Source organism: Andrographis paniculata, unplaced genomic scaffold, assembly GCF_009805555.1.
Source record: "Andrographis paniculata isolate CXL003 unplaced genomic scaffold, ASM980555v1 Contig62END, whole genome shotgun sequence".
NCBI lineage: Eukaryota > Viridiplantae > Streptophyta > Magnoliopsida > Lamiales > Acanthaceae > Andrographis > Andrographis paniculata.
In genome coordinates, this window is record NW_026137598.1 from 1,636,420 (window position 1) to 1,646,278 (window position 9,859).

General features: G+C 34.6%; 2 protein-coding genes, 1 long non-coding RNA gene and 1 other non-coding gene across 4 annotated transcripts; 1 reads left to right on the top strand and 3 right to left on the bottom strand.

Moving 5' to 3' along the window:
• Nucleotides 1-3,454: 3,454 nt before the first annotated feature.
• LOC127261123 (uncharacterized) lies at nucleotides 3,455-6,422 on the bottom strand. The gene is made up of 2 exons (XR_007840856.1): nucleotides 5,276-6,422; nucleotides 3,455-3,881 (listed from the first exon to the last, which is right to left on the bottom strand). It is a non-coding gene; the product is annotated as an uncharacterized LOC127261123 (long non-coding RNA).
• Nucleotides 6,423-6,486: 64 nt separating this feature from the next.
• LOC127261292 (uncharacterized) lies at nucleotides 6,487-9,227 on the bottom strand. Its single transcript, XM_051289578.1, has 2 exons — nucleotides 8,690-9,227; nucleotides 6,487-8,568 (listed from the first exon to the last, which is right to left on the bottom strand). Exon 2 carries the CDS (start codon nucleotides 8,163-8,165, stop codon nucleotides 7,173-7,175), a length of 993 nt encoding a protein of 330 aa, XP_051145535.1. The 5' UTR covers nucleotides 8,166-8,568; nucleotides 8,690-9,227; the 3' UTR covers nucleotides 6,487-7,172.
• Nucleotides 8,181-9,104, bottom strand: LOC127260399 (uncharacterized). Its single transcript, XM_051288129.1, has 2 exons — nucleotides 8,755-9,104; nucleotides 8,181-8,568 (listed from the first exon to the last, which is right to left on the bottom strand). Exons 1-2 carry the CDS (start codon nucleotides 9,102-9,104, stop codon nucleotides 8,181-8,183), a joined length of 738 nt encoding a protein of 245 aa, XP_051144086.1.
• On the top strand, nucleotides 8,623-8,729 carry LOC127261443 (small nucleolar RNA R71). The gene has a single exon (XR_007840927.1). It is a non-coding gene; the product is annotated as a small nucleolar RNA R71 (small nucleolar RNA).
• Nucleotides 9,228-9,859: the final 632 nt, after the last annotated feature.

The window sequence follows — 9,859 nt, forward strand, 5'->3', positions numbered from 1 at the left end:
AAATAAAAATTTAAGTAATTATGGTTTGTTTATTTATCTATTTTTTGAATAAAATAATTGTTAAATTTAATATTTTACATTAAAACTTAATAACCTTTTAGATCAAGCTAGCTCTTAGCATGTGTAAGTGGAAAATTCTTAGTTCAAACGAATGTCTATTTATAGAATTTAAATGGTGCTTATGGATCGACGCAACATTTTATTCTACTAACAATATGAAGAGAAACAATACGAAGAAATGTAACTCTTCGATAAAAAATAAATATAATTATTTTTTAGTTATTTTTTATATCTAAATTTGGATGTCATCTAATTTTCTAAATTAGATCAAAATTTTATAATAAATATAATATTTTTAATAAAGGTGTCCTTCATTATCTAATATTTTTGAAAATAAGTCCAGGCTTTTGAAAATATGAAAATACTCCTATACTTTCAAAAAACTATTTGATATGTCAAGACTCCTTTTAAACACACGTTTAGATATTTGAAAACATACTCGAGCCATGTGAAAATACCTTACTCTTTTGGAAAATATCTTTTGAAATAAGTCTGACACGCGTGCACTTTATCTGGGCGCCCTTACAATCTGTCCGAGCACCCCGGCCATTAGTCCGGGCGACGCCTACATCAACTCAGGGTGACTTTTGCGTTAGTTTGGACGACTTTTACATTTGTCTAGGTGACTTCTGCATGCCGATGCCGTTTGCATCAACCTATGCGCCATTTGCATTTTTCTGGACTAAAAAAAAAAACAAATCAAATACCTACTTTTTATATTTTATATTATACAAAATATTAATTTTACATTCAAAATATCACGTCAACTCCTATTTATATCAAATTATATAGTTATTCCAATTCAAAATATTTACTAATCAATTTTGGAGAAAAAATAAAATTTCAATAAACTAAATATATGATATTTAATTATACATATATGTTGATTTTTGTACAATATATATCAACAATTAATGCAAAATCTGCTTAAAATGGAAGATATCGTACAAATATGATGTGCATATATATAGCCATAATAAATTTGACAATAAATTAAATAAATCTTGTTAATAAAGAAAATATTATAATTAATATCTTTCGAGAAATAAAATAATATAAAAATATTTATGAGAAAGAAATGTGTGCAATCAAATCTTTCAAAAATGGAAAATGACGTTTGACGAGAAATGAATGATTACAAAATCTTCTCATCAGCCAATCAAATCGCGTCATGTGATACCATCCAAAAAGAAAACCAATGCCACCCCTCCCTATAAATAGGAGTCTTGGTTAATTCATTTGACACACCGAAGTCCATTTTGAAGACTCACGCAAGGGTAAGTCATTCTAGACACTTTGCAATGTTTTCATTATTTTTCGTGTCCTTCGAAGCGTTCTTCGTCGAAAAGTCATTGATTTGGACAAATGATCCAATATTGGTTGACAAATCGATGAAGTTAATATTCTTCGTCGTATGTTCAAGCCGGAGAAAGGATCAAAGCTCCAAAACTCATTAAAGGATCTGTCAAAGACAAGGAAGAGCCTTCAAAGTCCATCATAAAGTTTCAAGACGTTTGTCGCGTTTTTCATCAAAAGTATTAACCCAGCCCTCTTTGATCCAAAAGTCAAATGGATACGTCGCCAAAATCTTTATAGAGCACCAAATCCTTCTCCTCAAAGATCAAAGATTCGGATCGTCCAAAGAAGATATCAAATCCAAAGACGATGATCAAAATCGCCCATACGGAGACCAAAACCCTTTAAAAGTCGGCAAAACCAAATTGAATACTAAATCCCTTTGGATCAAAGAGCCATTCAAATCCAAGTCGGAAAATAAATCGACCAAGGAAGAGAATCAAAAGATCCAAATAGAGAATATGACCCGTTTTAAATCCAAATTAAATGTAATTTGTACAAATTTTGTATTTGTTAAAAACAACACAAATTTTTTTCTATAATTATTGTCTTGCAAAGAAATACAAAGACCTTCAAACTCATAAGCACATACTATACATGTATTAATACCAGACCATATTTTGAGTATACATCATTATACTGTTTCTACCTCACACTTGCATTGAAGGAACTACTCTAAATTTAATTAGCTTTTGGGCAAATTTCTAATCTAAATCCATATGTGCTATATTTTCCAATATAAGTTTGATATTCTTTTTATGGTGCTATTTCTAGCTTATTCTTTTCTCCCACATGGCATATCACAATGCTTATGTTGTTTAGTCTTTTTTGTTTCTTAAAAGTTATTTAATGGTTATAATTGAAATTCTTTGATAAATTTCTTTTTTCCCTTTGCTATGTTAATGAGCAGTTTATTTTAAATTCTATTTAGCGAATTGTTAATTCTTGAAATAGGTTTTTTTGACAATTAATTTAAAAATTTATTTATTTATTTTATTTTATTTTTGTAGCAACCAATTTTTTTTAAAGGTAAATATGCAATTGTTTTTTTTTTTATATATATATATATATATATATATGAAAAATGAAGTCAAGATCTTGAAGCACATGCTACATCATTTGAATCTTTAAGGGTAGATAGCTTTTTGCATAAATTTTTCAGGAATTAACTTTTTAGATTTCTTATTATGTTTATATTGTGTGTACAACCTCAATTCTTAATTCATTTTTTACAGAAGAGCTTTAATACTGGTCATATTATACTAAGTTGCATATGATTGAAGTTGGTGATCATCCAGACGGATAAATCATCTACTTTATCGGCTATATGATGATTTTATGTGATTGATTGCATATTGGGATTATACGAAAAATTGACCTGTCGCGTGATCACTCAAATATTTCACATATTCCGTGATCACAATTTAATATAGATCGTCTTCACAGGGATTGTGTGATTCACTCTTTCGTGTTCTTTTGCAGTAAATAAAAACGGGGGAATTTTTTTTTATTTTTTTTTATTAACTAATGAAGATAAAATAACAAAACAATTAAATTAACGGAGAACTAGCTATTAAAGGGATGTCTGGTTCAAGGGATGATGCAGTTATAACACTTGTGTTTTATCATTAATTCAATAAAGTTAGTTCTTATTAAAGTATCAATAAATTGGTTATAGTTATCAACAAGATCTGACAACCAATTTTTCTTTACAGTGTAGGTAATTAAGGTACGACCGTAAACTACCCCTAATTAAAAAAATAAACCTAGGTGCACCCATAAGAAATATTGCCTAGTCGCATTCTAATGTAGAAAAACCCAATTCAAAACAATTATTACCTAAGAGGAACAATTAGATTTGATTGTCTAATCCCCGGGAAGGAACTATTCAATCCGGTTGTCACCTATTGAAGTGTGAATACAATTACGGATATCCTACCTGAATTGACTTTAGATTATCAGACTAATTCAAATATCGGTACCAAAATATTCAATCAATCTAACAATTACAAACGTTATTATCAGAATTAGACAAATATTGATAATAAAAAATAACTTTTATAAACAAAATTAAGAATCTCCAAAACAAAAGAACCAAAACATTATCATCTCTCAAACCAGAAAAATATCTACTCTATAATCAAATAACAAAGAACAATAGAGAAAGATAAAGTCATAGTGGGAGGAAATCTTCTCTGTTGATTTGCTCCTGCGCAATCTATGATTCTGTCAGTCTCCTGCTCCTGCTCTTGTGCGTATATGCTCTGGCCGTTCTCTCCTCTTCTGCGTGTGATCTTCCATTTTTATTTAATTTTTGCCCTAATTATTTTGCAGTTGGGCTTTTGGGCCTTTAATTAAATTCTCATGTCAAGAGGGTGTAGTTATTGTCATGACTAACTTGATTGTCCAATGCTGATTTTTTTCTTTTATTTTTCTCCAAATTCACCAAATTTGTCTTTTCTTCCCTGCATGTTAGAAATAAATAATACACACCAAAATTAGGTAGAATCCAATCAAAATCAATCGAATATCGCATATAACATGAACACTTAACGCATGCGATTTCTAACTATCAAATCTCCCTATACCTAGATCATGCTTGCCCTCAAGCATAGATTCAAAATAAGCCAAAGAAATCGCAGGCAAGTCAGTATGACAAGAGAATCCAACACAACCAATTCAATCCGAAATCCAACACATCAAGCCAAGTCAACCTCACAGGATAAAGTGTATTCTCACATGCTCTATGAAGAAATTGAGTGTATAATTGACTCAACACTCAGGTAGTGCAACAAAAGATTATCCTATAGGCTTGAGTAAAAATCAAATATCCCTTACTTAAGATACTCGAATATAGCATAAAGAATCAAAAGGACTTTCAATAAGGGTTGTAGCGGGGCTTATGGTCAAGGGTAGGAAAACAATGATAAACAACGGCTAAGAATATCATAAAAGAATACAATAAGAACACGATGCTAGCATATGAAAAATAAATCGGCATAAACAATGAAATCCTTACTCTATTCACTACCCAAACTTTAATAATGAAATTAAATGAAAATACTTCATCAAGATGATTATTTTATTATTTATTTATTTTTTTGTTTCTTTTTCTTTTTTTTTTTTCATTTTTTTTTTTGTTTTGTTTTGTTTTGTTTTTTTTTTTGATTTTTTGATTTTTTTTTGCTTTTGTCTTTATATATATACTTTCACTACCCATAATTATTCCTTCATATTATGACTTATTCGTACCCAAATTTCGTTTCTAACTAGTGCCGAATAAATAAAGTGCATCACAATATGGACTTAAAGTAATTCTTTCTAACATAGGATTCAAATCGAAGAAGGCTTAATCAAAAGAAGGGTATGAGGCTAATAGACAGGTTTAATAAAAGAAAAAATAGGCTAAGAAAGCTCATATGGGCTAACTAGGGGAATATATTGTGTTGGGTAATAAAGAAAGACTTTACGGGGTTACCTAATGCCCTTATCATTTTCAAAACGCAAGACTCGATAGTTGCAAGTTCAACATGCATAATCACTCAAGTTCTAGGTCATCTAATTGAGCACTACAAATCACACATGAAAGAAATTTCCAAAAGCTTGAATATATGCAATTTATTTTCTAATGTAACTTTTGGAACATTGGCTCAAATCTCAAAGTTCAAACGTCGACTTGACTCAACATATCACCAATCAAATGTCATTAGTCATGCTACGCAAACCTATCACACAAACCACCTTTGACTCACTTCAGACAAATCTAAAAAATATGCAAAAAGACAGCAAATCAGACATTAAAAAGTAGCAAAAAAGTGAAAATTTTGCCCAAATATTTTGCGTAACTCTCACCCCATACCTAAAGCATACATTGTCCTCAATGTAAAGAAAGCAGAAGGACTTCCCTGGAGTCCGTAGGGGGTGTAGTAGTTGGTAGCTTTGCCAATGCCTCTTCATTTGATCGTGCATCATTTTTAGAGAGGCTTGAAGTTCATCATTGCAAAACGATTAGCCAGACGCAACATGAAATCTGCAAAACGAAATAACCGGCAACACAGTAGCCTAGAACCAAATCAAGGCAATATCTAAACACCCAAATTCGGAAAGTATTGAGATGTATCACTTAGAGAAGATCAGTTCCAGAGCCCAAGAACATGAATGTAATATTCTATCCAAAAGAATCAGAATCAAATTGCACAAATTAATTCTATCACCCCAATATTATCATCATGTAAGAAAAATTGGACATCAATATCAAAACCAAATTCCTATATAGTACGGACTAAAATTCAACCAGGAAGTTTTAATGAGCAGTCTAAGTAATCACCCAATTCTCAACATAGAATCCCAAAATTGACAGTATTAGGAATAAGGAAAGAAGTAATACTACGAATGAACCGGTTCGGAGATGTCCGGTAGGAGAACCGGCGGGGCGACGTCTGGCGCGGCGGAAAGGGGGGAAGGGAACCGGCGGCTTCTGGAGGGGAGCTGGCGTTCTCTTCTGGGCAGAGAGAGGATCGCGGAGGAGGATCGTCATGGAGTAGAAGATGATCGCGGCTGGCTCCGCGGCATCCGACTGATCTTGTTTGGCGGAGGGTGAATCGCGTCTGGAAAGAGGGAAGGGAGGCGGACGGTAGAAGAGGGAGAAGAAGAAGATCGGCGAAGGCGTGCCGGAGGCGCGCCTGAGGTGGTCTGGCGTCGGCTGGCTGGAGAAGGCGACAAAGGAGTCTGGTTCGGCGGAGGGGGGAAGAAGGGGGAGGTCTGAGCGAGAGAGTGAGGGAAAGAGAGAGAGAGATCAGGAGTTTTGTTTTATTTTATTTTTTTTCATTTTGGGATTTAGGGTAAAAATTGGATAGGGAAGAGGTAGTGTGATATGTAGTATTTAGTCATGTCACCGCTAAATACTATCTCTTATTTTGGAAATTGGTTGGGTAAGAAAGGTTGGGTGAAAAAAAATAGCAAGGTGCCAATTAGTCATGACCATAACTAAAAGTCACCTCTTATCTGATTTTTTTTTTTTTTTTTGGAAAAGTGACGTGCCTTCGCAAAAAACCAGCAATTATTTTTCAAAAGACCTGCACCAAACCAAACAAAACCATCTAATAAACAATAAAAATAAATAAAATTAAAGAAAAAAATTAAATGATTTAGGTTGTCTCCCAAAAAGCGCTTTTCCTTATAGTCTTTGAACTAGACTTCGTCTCGCATCAATTCTGAACATTAAAATCGGCAACGGGTGCCGTAGGATCAAGTGAGGGTTTCTTGTGGTATAATTTGAAGCGTTGTCTATTGGCCACATACTTTTTCTTCGCCTTAAAATTTTGATTCTTCTTATGGCACTTTTTCGCGGCCAACAATGGTGATCCCTTGGGAATCCATCTCAACTTTTCGAAAATTCTTTTTTTTTTTCTCTTACTCTTTGTCATCTCATCAGTTGGTCTTTTCTCTAATTGTTTTGTCAACACAACTTTTCGTTTATTCTCATTACCAACTTCATAATTTTCCTGCACCACATAATTAATAACATTAATTGCATATAACGATTCAGATTCAACAAGACATTTCATGGGATTAAAAATATTGAAATGAAATTCTTCTCCATCAAACTCCAAGCTGAGTGTGCCCTTTTTAACATCTATCTTTGTTTCTGCAGTGCACATAAAAGGTCTTTCTAACAAAAGAGGCGGTGTATTAAAGCAATGTGCATCATGCATATTCAGAATATAAAAATCAACAGGAAAAATTAAGTCATTCACTTAAACTAGTACATCTTCTATCATACCATCAGGATAAGAATTGGTTCGATCAGCAAGTTGAATAATAATTCTTGTTTCTTTTAGAGGCCCTAGATTTAAAGAGTCGTATATTGATCGTGGCATGACATTAATAGCAGCTCCTAGATCTAGCATAGCCTTAGTTATCTTAGTTTTTCCAATCTTACAAAGGATAGAAAACTTACCTGGATCACCTGTTTTAGGTGGTACATTTCTTTTGAGAACAACAAAAACGTTCTCACCTGCTATAATGTACTCATCCCCTCGAAATTTTCTCTTATTGGTGCACAGTTCTTTAAAAAAATTTGCATACTTGGGGATTTGGTTGATAGCTTCCAGGAGCGGGATATAAAGTTCCACACTCTTGAATATTTCCATCATCTCTTTTCGTTTGTTTGCCTTTTGTGGTTTCTTCAACCTGTCAGGAAAATGAGCTGATTTAGCTTCAGTAGGAGGAACAGAGTTAGAAGGTACCTTTTCGTGAAGTTCAGCTTCTTTTTCAATTTTCATCTCAATCTGAACCTCATTCTGTTCCTTTGAGATAGGAGGTGGACCTTCCAATTCCTTTCCTCTACGAAGGGTTATAACACTCGTATTCTTTGGATTAGGCCGGGAAGAACATTCAATCATCGTGTCACTGCAAATAGTTATGGCGCTGACATTTGCTGGATTTGGCTTAGGCTGAGCGGGCCACTTTCCTCTTTCATGTAGCTGTCTCACCTCCTCTGACACTTGATTGATCTGACCTTTTAATTTGTCAACAGTCGATCTCATCTTTTGTTGGAACTTTTTTGTCTCTTGTTGGAACTGCAAGGTAGTGGTATCCATAGACTTCACCAAGTCTTCCAAAGACGGACTGGAGTTGCTTGTGGGTGCTTGGGGCGGCTGTTTCTCATAGAAACGAGGTTGTTGTATATGCTGCGTAGCTCCGAATGGGTGAGGAGCATTACTCTGCTGTGCGTTTCCATAACGCATGTTCGGATGATCTCTCTAGCTAGGAATGTAGGTGTTGGAGTACGGGTTGTACACTGGAGGTCCATTAACACCATAGTTTGCAGCGTTTACATCTACTGCATAGCCTTCTTGGAGGGTCGGGCATGCATCCGTAGGGTGGCTTGCACTTGTGCATATTCCACACGCTTTGACCTGGACACTCGAGTTAGATTTTTCTACGACCATCTTGTGAACAAAGCTCGTCAACTCATAAAGTTGTTGCTGCATCGATTGGATATAGTGGTCGTTACTGTTTCCGCTCGTCTGTCCAACATCCTTCAAACCAAATTGCTGCGTGTTTTCAACCATTCTCGCAATAAAATCCCAAGCTTGTGCTGGCATCTTATTTACTAGAGATCCACCACTTGCAACATCGATGATGTTCCTGTCCATCAATGACAAACCATCATAAAAATATTGAATCAACAATTGAGGGGGAATTTAATGTTGTGGACATTTAATGATAAGCTTATTAAATCGCTCCCAATATTCATGGAGCATTTCACCTGATTTTTGTTTGATGCCACATATTTCCTTCCTTAGAATCGCAGCTCTGGAAGCTGGAAAGTACTTCTCCAAAAATTTCTTTTTCATGTCATTCCACGTGTCAATGCTTCCAGGTGGGAGATAGTAGAGCCAATCCTTTGAAGCATCTTTGAGCGAGAATAGGAAGGCTCTGAGTTTGATTTGTTCGTCAGTAACACCTGGTGGTTTCATGCTGGAGCACACCACGTCGACCTCTTGCAAGTGTTTGTGAGGTTCTTCACTTGCAAGTCCATGAAAAGAAGGCAATAAATAAATTAAGCCATATTTCAGTTCAAAAGCAATAGTGTTATTGAGTGTTGGAAAGTTAATGCATAAAGGCTGCTGTGTCAAGTTGGGAGCAGCCAACTTCCTTAAAGTGCGGGTATCCTCAACCATGACAGTCTCTTGATCACTTTCAGAGTCGCTAAAGCAAGAGATTTTGAGGTGGTTTAAAGATTCTGCCAGCTTTGCAACTTGAGCAACTTTTCATTGCTTGGCTTCCTTTCGCAGCTTTCGCTCAGCCTTTTCAATCACAAGATTAAATATCAGTTCACCTGTACGAGAACAAAGCATAAACAAGAGGATAAATTAAAATAATATAAAAGAGTAAAACAAAACGCCAATCCCCGGAAACGGCGCCAAAAATTGACCTGTCACGCGGTCAATCAAATCGTTCACCTATTCCGTGATAACAATTTAATGTAATACATGGGAAGTGATCATTTCCACAGGGATTGTGTGATTCACTCTTCCGCGTTCTATTGCAGTAAACAAAAAGAAGGGAATTTTCTTTTATTAACTAATGAAGATAAAATAACAAAACAATTAAATTAACGGAGAACTAGCTATTAAGGGAATGTCTAGCTCAAGGGATGATGCAGTTATGACAGTTGTGTTTTATCATTAATTCAATAAAGTTAGTTCTTATTAAAGTATCAATAAATTGGTTATAGTTATCAACAATGTCTGACAACCAATTTTTCCTTACAGTGTAGGTAATTAAGGTACGACCGTAAACTACCCCTAATTAAGCAAATAAAACCTAGGTGCACCCATAAGAAATATTGTCTAATCGCATTATAATCTAGATAAATCCAATTCAAAACAATTATTACCTAAGAAGAACAATTAGATTTGATTGTCTAACCCCC